Below are 17,037 nucleotides of genomic sequence, written 5' to 3'. Positions count from 1 at the left end.
TCTATCTAGACCTAAACTTGTATATTTAATTTATGAAGGTCATGAGGGTGAGACTCTTAAGAGAGGTGAAGGCAGGGTTAGGGGCTCTGGAAGGTTCAAATAACATTCCTCAAGATTTGGAGTTTAGACCAGAGCTACTTATTTATTATTATCATTCTAACCTCTACTAGTGATTGCTACTAATTAGATACCTAGTAGCTAATTGAGGCAATATATTCCTTTTCCTTTTCCTAGAGATTTATCCTGCAATAAAATACAGTCTATTGAAAGACGTACATTTGAACCGCTACCTTTTTTGCAGTTTATGTAAGTAACAAATGTAACTTCATTATATTTGGAAGTTTTATACCACAAGTTTTTATAAAATTAGTTACTCATTTTGAAATACGATTACAATTACTACTAAAATTATGTAGCAAATCCTTTTTGTCCCTAGCAAAGATTAGTGTGAGAAGTATTACACAGATCAGAGTGAATCGTTGTAGAGCAGTGGTTCTCAAGCAGGGTGATTTTGCATGCAGGTGACATTTGGCAATGTCTGGAGGTGGTTTTGCCTGTCAGGCCTCTATATGCTGCTGCCACCTAGTGGACAGAGGCCAGAGATGCTGCGAAACATCCAACAGTGTACAGGAGAGCCCCCCACAACAAAGAATTATCCAGCCCAAGACGTCAATAGTGCTGCTTTTCTAGAGAAATAAAGATCACATCACGCAGTATTTACTGAGCATTTACTGTTTTGTATCTAGTGCACCACATATATAATCATGAAAGGATAAAGCATGATATCTTCCACAGTGAGATTTCTTTAAGTGTATGGAGGGAGTAGTGATGTTATGTTTCCTCACATAGAAATTAGAATTATTACCAAAGGATAAATTCTGAAAGAATGTATATTTTTCTTCTTCTGCTGCTTGTCTTTTCTTTGTAGAAATCTAGGTTGCAATCTACTCACAGAACTGAGCTTTGGAACGTTTCAGGCCTGGCATGGAATGCAGTTTTTACATAAGTTGTAAGTAAAGTAGAAGATGAATACATATAAAAATTTCTGTGTGAGAACATCATACACTTATTGGTTAGCTGGGTGTAAGCCCAGTAGGAATTCTGGAAAGTATGTCTTCAGATCCATTTGGTTTTTTTCGAATGAGGAAACGAAGGTACAAAGAGGGCAAGAGACTTGTCTAACTCATATGTATGAAATGCTCTGCTTTCCATAGTACTGATCTTTCGCACAGGCAATCAAAAGCACCAAGCGAAAACACTCAAATTAGCATTGTCACGGAATCCCAGTGCTGCTGCTCCAATATGCGAATGGTCCGTGAAATGCCACGTTTGAATTTACACTGATTTCCTGGTCATGTGCAGAGTTCCACACTGCTTGAAGTGTATGCAACACAGAGCTGCAAAGAACTAAGTTTAGCACAGAATTCTTCAGGGAGCAAAAGGTGTGGCTGCTTCCTCAACCATTATTAGCTTCTTTTAAATGGTGAAGCAGAAAGAATTCCTGAACACCCACCACAGGGCTCTCCCCAGCCTCCCAGAACATTATTTTTCAAAAAGCATGTACCTCTGAAGTGAATCATCTGTAGCCAATAGGAAGCTTTGAGGTATGGAATAAGTTGTTGTTTGTGTTCAGCTGTAGTGTGAAAAGTATACAGAAAATACATTGCTGTAGCCTGATTCTATATGCAGTACTTTCTTTCCTGACTAGTCTTCAATAAGAAATGTGGGTTTTAGACCCCTTCAGCTGAAAAATTCTGTGATTTCTCTGTGACACAAGCAAATCATAGTGGGTACGTTCAATGGCCAGAAGAGGTAAAGAGCCTCCTCTCCACCTGGCTTTGGAAAAGACTCTTACCTGTCTTGTGGTTCAGAAACCCACTGTCACACAGTTCATTTTAGGTTAATGGAGGTGCTGAGGGTGTCTCTGGAGCTGGAGTAACAGTTCCTGCAGATGCCAATCTGTGGCGGCCTCCTTCTTCCCCTCATTAGTTTGCTGATGCCTACCTTGGGGAGAGAGCACCCAGCGCACCAGAGAGCAGGCTCCTGAGGTCCCTCCACCAGGAGGTTTCAGTAGCGTCAGTACAATGTCTTACACTCACCGCCTTTTCTGAACATTTTATGAGACCAGGCATCTCTTATAAGAATCGGAGTTTCACTATGGTTATGTAGGCAACACAGGAAAATAAACAGTGGGAAATAAATAAGTAAATAAATAAATAAAGGCATCACAGTTGATAAAAATGAATGAATTCATTCAAAAACATTCACCAAGTGCCATGCCCACTGTGTATCAGCACTGTACTAAGTGCTGGGCACACAAACAAGACTAGGACAGGGACTTTGTCCCCAGGAAACTGGAAGGAGGAAGATGGACGTTGATGGGAAAACATATGAGAGCCATTCTAGCACCTGTGCAGCAGGGTAACAAGACCGACAACAAAGTAGAAAATGGGTGGTGGGTTAGAAGAGATTCCTAATGGAAGAGGCAGCAATGTCTTCCTTTGGAATGTCTGTGTTCATCTTAAAAGACAGAAAAAGGTAACGCAAGAAGCAGAGCTATCTGGTGTTGGAAAGAAATTAACACTATACTCCTAAAACTCACTCACTGTTACTTTCAAAAGATTGTCACAATATAGTAAGTGTGTATTGGGGGTAGACCTCTTTCTTTGTTTTGGGTCAGGTCTTTCTAATAGACAAACTAATTTGCTTCAGGAAACATTTGCCATGCTGAGATATGAACGTTATCGCATCTCTTCCAAAGGCAAGCTGCCAAGGGAAGATGCCACCCTCGCGTTGTCATTTTATTACCTATAATGACACATTACTGGGATGTTTATAAGTTGAAGCAGTGTTTTCCTCTGCTTAAATAAGATTGGAAAAGGGCCCCAGCTGAGATGGATTTATCATGAATTGAATGAAGCTTCCACTTCAGGGCTCCTCACTGTCCTGGGAGGGGGTCCTAGCGATTTTCATATTCATCACTTTGCATGTCTTTCTTTATTAGATAGGATTTCCCAAAGTAGATGAGGTGTAGGCCTCACAAAACCTTGATTCCTCGCCAGGTTTCCAGTGATTATAACGCAGTAGGTTTCTTGAATGAAGCCTCTAGGTTATTGACAAACACCGGGGGAACTAGTTAGCAGTGTGGCAGTCCTGTTTGAATCTGAAATCTACCTCACAGATGAGCCAAGAGCTTATTAATTAATAAGGTACCACTCTTTGAATGGTGGTAATAATCACATCTCTTTCAGATGAAATCAGGAATGAAATGTATTTTGGAGAACCAGCAGTGGTTGGTAATCCTAAATGTTAAGTATACTTTCTTTTCTGAGATTAAAGTGCTTCTCCTTCATTCACCTACACAGGTCCAGACTGATGGCTTATTTTTAAACATTTTTTTAGTCACATCATTGGTTCTAACAACACAAACTCCATGAGTTTTAGAAACTGAAGGACTCTACAGTGTCAAAAGGCAATATAGGGATCGTTGCCCGCATCCTCCACCAAAAAAAAATTAATTAATTAAAAAAAAAGAAAAAAAGAAAAAAAAAAAGGCAATATAACTCATCCAGACAGAGCACATTCACATGCTGGCTTGTCTGTGGTACATCGATATTGTACCAAGGACATGAGCACTGAGAGAGATTAAGAGGAAACTCCAAGCCTTATCCCTATTATTTACCCCTCGGTTGAGAATATCAATGAGATAGGTGTGGCCACACTGTGAAGGCAAATTGAGCTGGGGTCCCAGAGCCGCCCTCATGCTCCCCCAGTCAGCCAGCATTGGTTTCCTTTAGAAGCTGTGTGCACACAAAAGTTTACACTGTTCAGGGTGTTGTTATCACTGTTTAGTATGTACTGGCATCCTGGCAGCTTCTCAGATTCAAAAAGGCATACACATTAAAAATGAAAATAACTTGGGTCTGGCCTTTGGGGTGATTTAAGGTGGCTGTTTTATTTGTAAGAGTTCCAAATGTTGAGACTGTCACACCCAGCAACTACTATACTTTTCTTCTCCCAACTACATCTTGTTCTTCCCACCTGTATAACAAGGTATCTTCTTTTTCTCAGAAGCATGGTAATTCTCCCGTGCCCTGTAACGTTTCTTTAATACCTACACTTCTTAGGTGCTTATTATGTTCCAGGCAGTATACTAAGTACTCGTACTTATTACACAGGTAAGATAGTGTGCCTAAGGCTTTTAGCATAGTGCTTGGTACGTGGTAAGTGCTGAATACATATGACCTCACAATTCTATTTTCCCAGCAGCGCTTATTATCCCCATTTTGGGGATGAGGAAACTGAAACTCAGAGATGTTGGATAACTTGCTAGATTCACACTGTTGATAAGTGGCAGAACCACTTCTGAGCTTTGCAAGCAATTGTCTACGCGGCTCTTCATTTCCTTGTAATAGGAGCTAAATAATGACCACTTGGCTTTTTCTGCATTGTATCTTGCAGTTGGCTTCTAACTTGAATAGGCCCTTTAGAGCAGAGAGCTTTTTCCCTGTGAGAATTTAACGGCTCTGGAGCTCCTGGCTGTGTGACCTCTGGGCATCCCCAGAATTTCTGCCAGTGGCCAGTGGAGATATGACATCATTACTTCTGTTTGGTTTTTTTCATAAATTTATTTATTTATTTATGTATTGGCTGTGTTGTGTCTTTGTTGCTGCGCGAGGGCTTTCTCTAGTTGTGGTGGGCAGGGGCTATTCTTTGTTGTGGTGCACGGGCTCTAGGTGCACGGGCTTCATTAGTTGTGGGACATGGGCTTAGTAGTTCTGGCTTGCGAGCTCTAGGTGCAGGCTCAGTAGTTCTCGTGGATGGGCTTAGTTGCTCTGCATCATGTGGGATATTCCGGGACCAGAGATCAAACTGGTTTCCCCTGCACTGGCAGGCAGATTCTCAACCCCTGCACCACCTGGGGAGTCCCAACATCATTACTTCTGAGCACCTACTCTGTGCCCAGCCTATGCTAGGTGCTTTGCATACACTCTTTTCATTTCATCCTCAAATTGCCTTATGAGGTAAATGGTACTAAGTAAGACTCAGAGATGTTCATTGCTCAAGTCACTGTACCAGACAGTGACAGCCAGAATTCAAACCCAGGTCTGCCTGATTCCACAGCCCTTGCATCTTCCTCTGTTCCTCACTGCCAGGGACTCTACGTCAAGGCTATTCTCAGAACTTGACTTAAGATACAGATTCACCATTTCAGATTCTTTCGGAATTTCCTCCTGAGAAAGGGTTTACATGATGCAGTTGGACATCCTGTATTGCAGAGCCTCTCATGGGGAGTCGTGTTCTCATGGACCTATGTAGATGAATAACAGAAGAGGGTTACTCCATCCCAAAATACTTCACACATATTGGAACAGGGTCTAGGTCACTCTGCTTATTTCTTTGACTACCTGCCCCCTGCCTTGGGATTCTAGCATAGAGATTTTAGAGTTGTCTTATTTTAAATTTATTTTCACGGCCTGCTTTGGACATTTTTTTCAGTTAAAGCTCTTAGGATTTCCGTACATTCAGGACAGTGATGACATGCTTCAGTCCTCAGTTCTTCTGTGTCTCCTCAGTTAATAAAAAGGAAATGTAGTCCATCTGTCTGGACCTGTATAGAAGAATGTGGAGAAAAAAAAATAGCAGGGAAGAAGTGTTCCCTTATTTTGTGAGCTTCCTTTAATCTGTCCCATTGTTCTACAGCAAAAGGCTCATGCAGAAACATCTGAATTTTCTTCTTCAAATAAGATATATTTTTAAGAACCATTGAGAAGAACATTTTTTAAACTTTGACTCTGAGATGGTCTTTTGAGGCTGATAAACACTGTTGCCACGTTTTACTTCTGTAAAGATAAGCTCATGAATATCAAAAAGGCAATGGACTAGGAGTCAGCATACCTGTTATCTGTAAAATGAGGAAGTTGAACCAAAATGGAAATAAGCTCTAGTGCAGTGTCCACTGTGAATCTAAAGCCATCTGTGCTGTGGTTTGTGGGAAATCAGTTGCTGTAGGGTCCCCAAATTGAGCTGTTGACTCCGTTCTCACTCATTCTCCCCGTTGCCCAGGCACAAACTTAGTGAATAAAAGATGGCACTAAAGACAGGAGGAAATAGGATAATTTGGCCCCATAGTTTGATTTCATTAGGGATAAACACAAGGATATTACTCTGTTAGAGAAGGGCTGCTTGGTTGAGAAGAAACACTGAGCTTATGGGACCATGGCCGTGGACCTCTAAAGAAAAGTGAAGGGTTAGAGGACTGCGATAATTTTGGAGGAAGGAGAACACACTGCTAAATTGTTTTGACTCATATTGCTTTATAGTCATTCTTGATGACTGGGGAAAAGTGGGCAAAGGAAGATGCAGAGGTGAAGGAATTTACTTGCACAGGAGCGCACCAGTGATCTGGCAGGATTTAATGCCAATTTTTTTTCTCATAGCCTCAAAGTTTGAGGAACTGTGCTTAACCAGACATGTGACACTCACATTCTTTCTAACGTTATCATACTGGCTGTTAACTGAGTGTTACAAATCAAACAAGTTTAATTGTACTAAGAAAATCTAGAAGAATGGGCTACAGTAGGAAGCATAGGGGACTTGCCAAGGCAAGAACAAGCTGCATGGCTCCCAGCCTCACCACTGACCGCCTCTGACCTTGGTCATGGAGCAGTCTGAACCTTCACTCCTGCTTTCTCCATCTGCCAACATGTTTGGTCTGCAGCCAACTGGTGTCCTGTATTTTACAAGATACTTTCTTTTTCTTGAGATACAATCCACATAATGTGAAATGGGACATTTTAAAGTCAATGATTCAATAGACAGACAGTTTCATCAGTTCCACAAAGAGATACTGCACCCATGAGCTATCACTCTCCATTTCTCCCTCCTCCCAGGCCCTGGCAACTACGAATTTGCTTTCTGTTTCTACAGATTTGCCAATCCTGCACACTTCATACAAACAAAATATGTGGCTTTTTTGTGTATCTGGCTTCTTTGACGTAGCGTTATTTCCAAGGTTCATCCATGTTGTAGCATATAGCAGTACTTCACTCCTTTTTAAGGCTGAATAATATTCCATTGTGTAGATATGCCACGGTTATTCTTCCATCCATCAGTTCATAGACATTTGTGTTGTTTCCACTTTTTGGCTGTTATGAAGAATGCTGCTTTGAACATTCACAAGTGTTTGTTTGGACATAGTTTTTAAAATCTTTCTTGGGTGTATAGCTAGGAGTGGAATTACTGGGTCACAGGATAAGTGTTAGCTGAACTTTCTCAAGGACCTGCCAGACTGTTTCTTGCAGTGGCTGCACTATTCCCACCAGCAAGGTATGAGGTTTCCAGTTTCTCCATATACTCGCCAGCATTTGTTATTGTCTGTTTGATTATAGCCATGTTAGTATTAAGTATCAATAGTATCTCATTGTGGCTTTGATTTGTACTTCCGTAATGATTTAAGACATTGAGCATCTTTTCATATGCTTATTGGCCATCTGTATATCTTCTCTGGAGCAATTTAAAAATTACTTATCTTTTTATTGAGTTGTAAGAGTTCTTTATATTTTCTGGTTGTTCTGAATACTAGACCTTTATCAGATATATGAGTGGCAAATATTTTCTCCCATTCTATGTGTTTTTTCACTTTCTTGATAGTGTCCTTGGAAGCAGAAGCATTTTTAATTTTTATAAAGTCCATTTCATCTATGTTTCCTTTGGTTGTTTGTGCTTTGGTATCATATCTAAGAAACTGCTGCCTAATGCAAGGTCATAAAGATTTATTCTTGTGTTTTCTTCTAAGAGTTTTACAGCTTTAGCTCTTACATTTGGATATTTGATCCATTTGGAGTTAATTTTCATATATGGTGGGACGTGGAGGAGTCCAGCTTGCTTATTTTGTGTGTGGATGTACACTTGTCCCAGCATCATTTGAAAAGACTGTTGTTTCCACATTGAGTTGTTTTGGCCCCCTTGTTGAAAATCAATAGACTATAAATGTGAGGGTTGACTTCTGTACCGTCAATTCTGTTCCATCGATTTACATGTCTATTCTTATGCCAGTACCACACTCTGACTGCAGTAGCTTTGAACTGAGTTTTGAAAGCAGGATGTGTGAGTCCTCCCACTTTGTTCTTTACCAACATTGTTTGGGTTATGCGGTTTCCTTGAACGGCCATATGAATTTTAGAATTCGCTTGGCAATTTCTGGAAAGAAGTCAGCTGGGATTTTGATAGGAATTGCACTGAAACCATACGCCAATGGGAAGTAGTGAAATTTTAATAATATTCTCTTCCGATCCGTGAACACAGTGTGTCTTTACATTGATTTAGATCTTCTTCAATTCTTTCAACAGCTTTGTACTTTTCAGTGTGACTCTTGCACTTATTTGGTTAAATGTTTTCCTGAGTACTTTATTTTTTTGATGCTGTTACACATGGAATTGTTTTCTTAATTTCATTTTTGGATTCCTCATTGCTGGTGTATAAAAATACAGCTCGTTTTTGCATATTGATCTTCTATCCTGCAACCTTGCTGAACTCCTTTATTAATGCTAGCAGTTATTTCCGTAGATTCCCAGGAATCTGTCTTGTGGTCGTCCAGCTTCCCAGCAATATGTGGGGACATTTCAAAGTCTCTGGGGACATCTCATTCCTCAGCTCTTCTTTTTAAGCGTTTTGGTTAGGCTGTTTTTTGCCCCAAAGTGTCATCCATTGCCTCATGCAACTGCCATGTTAAAGTATTTACTTGAAAATGTGTTCCAAAACTGCCACCTGAGGAGAGGCTTTTCGTTCTAGGCAGCTCTCAGTCAGGTCAAAGGCAAGGCTTTCAAGTGAGGTCTTCCAGGGAACCACCAGACATGTAAAACAATGGCAGTTCTTTGGGAATGAGGCTTTGAAGGGCCTCCCAGTCCATTCTGCCCCCTCTGGTACCAGGGATGTGGGCTATTTTTCAAGGTTACCGCTGGCATGGAGAGCAAAGGTCAAGGACAAATTAAAGCAACACAGATCTCATTGTTCTTATAGAAATTCATTCATTTTCCTTGAATAAGTTGTCCCCCTTGCCGTTTGCTGCAAGCCCATTGGTTAAATTGCCCGAGTTCAGAAAAAGTTGATTCTGACCTATTTTTGCCAGTTTTGTTGTTGTCGTTGCTTTTAGGGAGGGATGAATTTTCAGATGTCCTTACTCCATCATTTTTACTGATTTGCCTGCAACATTTTAAAAAATCTCTAAAGTCTCAGTGAGCATAGGCTAATTAATATTTATCATGGGAGATGATTCAGGAAAAGAAATAAAAAGAGAAAATAGAATTCTCATAGATGCTCTCCCACATGGGCAGATGAAGTTTGAAAATGTATTTCTGTATTTATTGCTCTCAAAATTAAGGTTAAAATAACAGATATTTTATCCCCCTGCCTTTTTTTTTTTTCGCCCCTTTTTTTAAATACAGGTTAAACACAGGCTTTAGAGTCAGAACTGAGTTCAAATTCCAGCTCTGCTTCTTAGCTTGATGACTTAGGACAAGTTATATAATTTCTCAGTCCCTCAGTTTCCTTAACTGTTAAATGGGGTAATATATCTATCACATAAGGTTACTGTGAAGATTAAATGTGAAATGCTGATCACACATGCCTGGCAACCCAAAAGATATTAGTTGTGATAATTATCTTTATAATAGTCTACCAAAATATGCTAATATTTCTTGAGTAGAATTAGCCTAAAGGCAGATTTTGTTTTCTTTCTTCCTGTTTCTTTTGGTTCTTTTTTTTTCCCCCTATGTGTCTTAGAAAATCGATTGCAGCATTTTGGAATAAAAATTTGTTCCCCAAAATGAATTTGTTCATTTATTGATGTATAAACAAAATGTTATTTATTTATTCAACAACCATTTATTAAATACCTAGTAAAGAATAGGCACTATGTCAGGCACAGGGATAACAATGAAAATGAAGTGTGGTCCCTGCTCTCAAGATGCTGATAACCTAGGAGACTGACAAGTAAGCAGGTGATTACATACACAGGAACAAAGGCTCTGATACAAGGATACACATGGGACTCCATGATGGCAGTATGGCTTTCACCAGTTCCTTTTGGATTTATGTCTTCTTTGGCTTCAGAATGAAGGAATTGGTCCTCTTTTTGTCTTTAACTGGGTAGTTTAAACCATGAAATTTAAAAAAATTTCTAGATATGAAAAAAAAAACCACCTTGAATTATAAAAGACACTAGAAATAGTATTTCTTACAGAGCAAGGGCTTCCTAGCAGCATAGTCACTTCTAGGATTTTTGACCTGAAAAGTTCCTTGGCATATTTGTTCTTTGCTATCCACTTTTTTCCTATTGTGTTTTTCTGTTTCTCTTCTCCACTTTATCATCTAGAGACCTGGGTAGTTCCCAAAGCAAGGATGCTTTACGGATTCTAAGGGTGATTCATAGGTAAAGACAGAAAATGATTTTTTTTTTTACCTTCAAGTTCCATACCAAAAAAAAAAAAAAAAAGAATGCAAACTTTCATGGAAGTAATTGAAAATGCCAATAATTTTAATTCCATCCCATTTTCCAGAATTCTCAATCGTAATCCTTTGACAACAGTTGAAGATTCTTACCTTTTTAAATTGCCAGCGTTAAAATATTTGTAAGTATTGCAGTTTCATGGCTCATGAGGTAATTTCTGTTCTTTTTTACTTTCGTCAGATTGAGTATTTTGGCTAAAAAGCCATAATTTAAATTTTAACTGGGTTATTGAAAGAAGAGTTATTGGCAAAGAAAAGGATTAAGAAAGAATATATATGCGTCAGACAGCCAGCAGAGGAAGCGAACAGTGTTGAAGAGCACATATAGATATGGAACATGTAGATGCATGCAGGACTATTGTTTATCCCAGAAAGCAAAAAAAAAGAGTGATCAAAAGAGGTAGATGCAATTGAAAACAAAAAATTAGGATAATAAAACAAAATTGTACTATTCAGCACCAAGGTCATTAATATGATGATGCAAACTTAAATTTCTTCCCTAAGAGCTGTTTGGAATTATCAGCTATGGCAAATAAGAAGCCAGAATTGAAGGAATCACATGTTAAGTATCTTTTTGAGTTTAGAATTTTTGTCTTTCGGTTTATATCATTGCATGTTTGGGCTTCTCCTTCAGAGACATGGGAAGAACACACGTGTCACTTACAACAGTTGAAAGCATCCTGATGATGAACCTTGAATTGGAGAAACTGTAAGTTGGTTTTCTTACATTTATTTTCATTCAATTGTTTTTATAGGCTTTTTTTCATTATTTTCTTAAGTCAGATTTCTTTACGTACGAGGGTGAGTCAAAAATTATCTGTACTCTGGCTGTAGAATTTATAGAAGTTTTAACATAACTGGAGGAGTGTGGATAAATTTTGACTCACCCTCGTATAATTTTCATTGAATGAAATTCACTGTTTCTAAATATACAGTTTGATGTGTTTTGACAAACGTATAGTTCTGTAGCCACCACCACATCTGAGATATAGAAAACTTGTGCACTCCCAAAGACCCCTCATGTCCCTTTGCAGTCAAGCCAACCTCCTCCCACTACCAGCCCCTGGCAACCACCCGTCTGATTTCTGTCCATGTAGCTTTGTCTTTTCCAGAATATCTTATTAATGAAATCATTTGGTATGTGGCCTTTTCTTTTTGGCTCCTTTCACGTAGCCAGTCTCTTTGGAGAGTCATCTATGTTGTTGCAGCTGTCAGTAGTTCATTCCTTTCTACTGCTGAGTAGTAGTCTAGTTGTGTGGATATACAGGTTGTTTACACATTCATCATTTCATGAACATTTGAGTTTTTCTCGTTTTTTTGGCTGTTATGAACAAAGCCTCTAAAAACACTCATGTGTGTGAACATGTTTTCATTTCTTTGGTGTAAAATCCCTAAGGGTGGGTTGCTTCATCACATGCTAAGTGCATATTTAACTTCTTTAGAAACGGCTACACTGTTTTCTCAAGTGGCTGTGCCATTTTGCTTTCCCACCAGCCCTCTGTGAGAGTTGCAGCTGCTCCATGTCTTCATCTGATCCTTGTATTTGTTTTTTTTTTTTTTTATTTTATTTATTTATTTTTATTTTTTAATTTTTTTTGGGGGGATACACCAGGTTCAATCAACTGTTTTTATACACATATCCCCATATTCCCTCCCTTCCTTGACACCCCCCCTCGAGTCCCCCCCACCCTCCCTGCCCCAGTCCTCTAAGGCATCTTCCATCCTCGAGTTGGACTCCCTTTGTTATACAACAACTTCCCACTGACTATTTTACAGTTGGTAGTATATATATATATATATATATATCTTGTATTTGTTTTTAAACAAAGTTTAGCCTTTCTCGGAGGTGTGTAGTTGCATCTCATTGTGGTTTTCACTTGCTTTTCTCTAATAGCTGATGATGTTGAATGTCTATTCATGTGCAAATATCTTTTTAAGTGAAGTGTCTATTCAACTCCATTTTTAATTGGCTATTTATATTGTTTTAAGTGTGCTTTATATATAAAGCAATGGAAAAAGTCCTTTAAGATACGTGTTTAATAAATTTCTTCTCCCAGATTGTAACTTACCTTCATTGTATTAATGTGTCTCAGAAGACCAGAAGTTTTACAATTTTGATGAATTCTAAGTTAGCAATTTTTCTTTTTTTTTTTAATATTTATTTATTTATTTGGTTTTACTGGGTCTTAGTGGTGGCAGGTGGACTCCTTAGTCGCAGCTCGGGGGATCCTAGTTGTGGGTCACGGGCTTCTTAGTTGGGGCCTGTGAACTCTTAGTTGCTACATGTATGTGGGATCTAGTTCCATGATCAGGGATCAAATCCGGGCCCCCTGCATTGGGAGGTTAGAGTCTTAACCACTGCACCACCAGGGAAGTCCCTTAGCAATTTTTCTTATACGGTTTGTGCTTTTTTGTGTCTTATCTAAGAAACCTTTGTCTGAGACCCATTGTCTAATCCAGAATCACAAAGATTTTCTCCTGTTTTCTTCCAGAAGTTGTATAGTTACATTTAGGCCTATGATTCATTTGGAGTTAATTTTCATATATGGTGTGTGGGAAGGGTCAAATTTCATTTTTTTACATTTTAAAAAACTATTTTTGTAGGGCCCTGTCGTGACAATTTATTACACAACTGACAGCACCTTAAATTGTGCCATGCCCCCTCCAATATGGCAAGCTAATAGAAACCTCCTGTTATGACAAGACTAGTTGAGGGGATTGCATGAGATTAGTATGGGGAAAGGGCCCTACGTTTAGCAGTCTGTTCCAACCATCTTTGTCAGGTCAGTGGACAAGTGACTGTCGTCACCACACTGTCAAATCTGTTGGTCACTGCTCTAGCCTCATCTTCCTCAGCGTCCCACAGCACCTGCCACAATCTCGATCCCTCTCTTGTCAGCTCGATGCCTTCCTCTCTGGGTGTTCAAAATTATTTCCCTATATAGCTACACTACTGTTAATACACAGTAGTGAAGAAATTAAATTCCTACACAATAATATGACCTCATAAAGAGTTGCTATGCAGATTTCCCCAATTGTCTCTATTATATAATATTTTAACAGCTCTTTGAGGTGTAATTGACATACAGTAATCTGTGTTGACACACACACAGACACACACACACACACACACACAGACACACACACACACACACCATGAAGGCATCACCAAAGTCAAAATGTTCATCACCTCAAAATGTTGCTTGATATCTCTTTGGAATTCTTCTTTCCCATCATTCCTTGCCCTTCCCAACCCCCATGCAACCATTGATCTGCTTTCTGTTTGCATTTTCTAGAATTCTATATAAATGGAATCATACAGTGTATACTCTTTCTAACTGGCTTCTAACTCAGCATGATTATTTTAAGGTTCATCCCTATTGTTGCATATGTCAATATTCATTTCTTTTTCTTGCTGAATAGTATTCCATTATAGGGATATACCACTGTTTATCTATTCACCATGGATGGACATTTGAGTTGTTTCAGTTTTTGTCTGTTACAGATAAAGTTGCTATGAATGTTTGTGTACAAGTCTTTGTATGGATGTACACTTCCATTTCTCTAGGGTAAATACCTGCCAGTAGAATGGCTGGATCATTGGTAGGAGTATGCTTAAGTCTTTTTGTTTGTTTGTTTTGTTCTTTAATTTATGTTTTGTTTTTTTTTTGGCTGTGTTGGGTCTTTGTTCCTGTGCATGGGCTTTCCCTAGTTGCGGTGAATGGGGGTTACTCGTCTTTGCAGTGCGAGGACTTCTCAGTGCGGTGGCTTCTCTTGTTGTGCAGCCCAGGCTGTAGGTGCGTGGGCTTCAGTAGTTGTGGCATGCAGGCTCAGTCGTTGTAGTGCATGGGCTTAGTTGCTGTGCGGCATGTGGGATCTTCCTGGCCCAGGGATGTATCCTGTGTCCCCTGCACAGGATTCTTAACCATTGTGGCACTGGGAAGCCCTATGCTTAAGCTTTTAAAGAAACTTTTAAAGGAACCTATTTTCCACAGTGGTTTGATCATTTTACACCTCTACCAGCAGTATATGAGAGTGTATGCATTTTCTTTACATTTTGGCCAGTTCTTGCTATGCTCAGTATTTTTGATTTTAGGCAGTTTAATAGGTGTGTAGTGGTATCTCACTGTTGCATCCCTGATGATTCATCATGTCAGACATTTTCCCATATGCTTATTTTCCATCTGTATATCTTTAAATCTTTTGTCTATATTTTTTCTGGAGTTTTGAGGGGTCTTTATATATTCTTGAAACTAGTTCTTTATCCAGTATGTCAGTTGGTATTTTCTCCCATTCTGGGACTCATCTTTTCTTTGTCTCAGGAGAGTCTTTTGCAGGGCAGAAATTCTCTATTTTGATGATGTCTAATTTATCCATTTTTTTCATTTATTGATTATGCATTTGGCCTTATATCTAAGAAATCTTGCCTAACTCAAAGTCATAAAATTTTTCTCCTGTTTTCTTCTAGAAATTTTATAGTTTTAGGCTTTACATTTAGATCTTGAGTTCATTTCTGTACATGGTGTGGATTGAAGTTCATTTTTTTCCCCCTTGTGGATATTCAGTTGTTCCACCATCATGTGTTGAAAAGACTGTCGTTTCTATACTTAAATGCCTTTGAACCTGAAAGTTAGTTGTCCACATTGCTCTACTTCGGATCTTTCTATGTGTCCCTTTCATCTTTTTGTCTATCTTTACACTAATATCACAGTGTCTTCAAAGTGTAGCTTCATAAGCCTTGAAATCAGGTAGTATTAGTTCTTCAAGTTTGTTCTGTTTCAAAGTTGTTTTCATTATTCTAAATTTTATTTCCATATGAATTTTAGAATTAGCTTTTCAATTTCTGTAGAAAAGCCTACTGGAATTTTGGTCTATAAATCAATTTGGGGAGAACTGACGTTTTAACAATATTGAATCTTCAGATCCATAAATACATCATATCTCCATTTAATTAGGCCTTCCTTAATTGCCCCCAGCACTATTTTCCAGTTTCCAGTGTGCAAGTCTTTTACATCTTTTGTCAGATTTATCCTAAATATTATGTATGTTTGGTGCTATTATAAGTGGTATTTTAAAACTTTAATCTCTGATTGTTTGTTGAGACAAATTAATCTTTTTGTATGTTGATCTTGTACCCTGCAGACTTGATAAAGTTCCAGTAGCATTTTTGTAGATTCTGTCAGGTTTTCTACATAATCATGTTATCTGCAAATAAAGATAGTTTTACTTCTTCCTTTCCATTCTGAATATCTCTTTTCTTTTTGTTGCCCTGTTGCAGTGGCTAGAACCTTCAGTGCAATATCAAATCGAAGTAATGAGAGCAGTCATCCTTGCCTTTGTCCTGGTCTTGGAGAGAAAGCACTTTGCCTTTCACCATTAAATATGATGTTAGGTTTTCTGTAGAAGTCATTTATCAAGTTGAGGTAGTCTCCTTCCATTGCCAGTCTACTGAGGGCTGTTTTTTGCTTTAATCAGGAATGGATGTTAGATTTTGTCATATTTTCCCTATACCTGTTGCAACGATTATGTGATTTTTCTTGTTTAGTGTATTAACTTGGGTAAATTGATTTTCAAATATTAAACCAACCTTACATTCTTGAGATAAACCCCACTTGGTCATGATATATTATCTTTGTGTATATTATGGGATTTGATATGCTAAAATTTTGTTAAGAATGTTCACCTCTGTGTTCATGAGAGATATTGGTGTATACTTTTGTGTTCTTATAATGTCATTGTCTAATTTTGATATGGTGAAAGTTGGCCTTATAAATGAGTTGGGAAGTATTCTCTTCTCTTCAACTTTCTGGTAGAGGTTGTGTAGAATTGGCATTATTTTATTCCTTAAATGTCTGGTAGAATTCATCAGTTAAGCCACATGGACTTGAAGCTTTCTTTGTCCGAAGGTTTTAAACTGCACATCCAATTTCATTAACAGTGCTGTTTAAGTCACATCTTTATTTTTGAGGAAACTTCAGCAGTGCATGTCTTTCAAAGAATTTGTCCATTTCATCTTGAATTTATTGGTATAAGGAATCCTGTGATATTCTCTTATTATCCTCTTAATATCTGTAGTATTTTTTTCTTTGCCATTTTACTCATTTCTACTTTGATGTTTATTGTGTTCTTTCTTCTCTTACTCTGTGATTAATTCGCTCTCCTTTTTCTAGTTGAAGGTGGAAGGTGAGGAAGCTGAGGTTGGCATTAGCAACATCCCACATGTTGACATATTATGTTTTCAGTTTCAATCAGTTCAAAATAGTTTCTGATTTCCATCTTGATTTCTTCTTTGACCATAAAGTTACTTAGAAGTGTGTTGTTTAGTTTCCAAATATTTGGAGATTTTTTGGATTTGTTAATTTCTAATTTTATTCCTTTGTGGTCAGGGACATATACTGAATGACTAAAATCCTTTTAAATTCATTGAGACTTGTTTTATAGCCAATAAATTCTGGGAATAGACAAGAATATGATCTATTTTGGTAAATGTTATGTGTTCACTTAATACAAAATATGTATACTGCTGAT

General features: G+C 38.3%; 1 protein-coding gene across 1 annotated transcript in view; it reads left to right on the top strand.

Moving 5' to 3' along the window:
• The window catches only part of LOC130839588 (leucine-rich repeat-containing protein 37B-like), a 123,831-nt gene that overhangs the window by 90,795 nt on the left and 15,999 nt on the right, over positions 1–17,037 (top strand). Inside the window, exons 8-11 of the mRNA XM_057713828.1 lie at positions 235–306; positions 929–1,009; positions 10,560–10,631; positions 11,144–11,218. Coding sequence (XP_057569811.1) covers positions 235–306; positions 929–1,009; positions 10,560–10,631; positions 11,144–11,218 — 300 coding nt within the window. The remainder of the gene's footprint in view (positions 1–234; positions 307–928; positions 1,010–10,559; positions 10,632–11,143; positions 11,219–17,037) is intronic.

This window comes from Hippopotamus amphibius, chromosome 17, assembly GCF_030028045.1.
Source record: "Hippopotamus amphibius kiboko isolate mHipAmp2 chromosome 17, mHipAmp2.hap2, whole genome shotgun sequence".
NCBI lineage: Eukaryota > Metazoa > Chordata > Mammalia > Artiodactyla > Hippopotamidae > Hippopotamus > Hippopotamus amphibius.
Note: the sequence above shows the minus strand (reverse complement) of the source record. Positions and strands in the feature narration are given on the sequence as shown.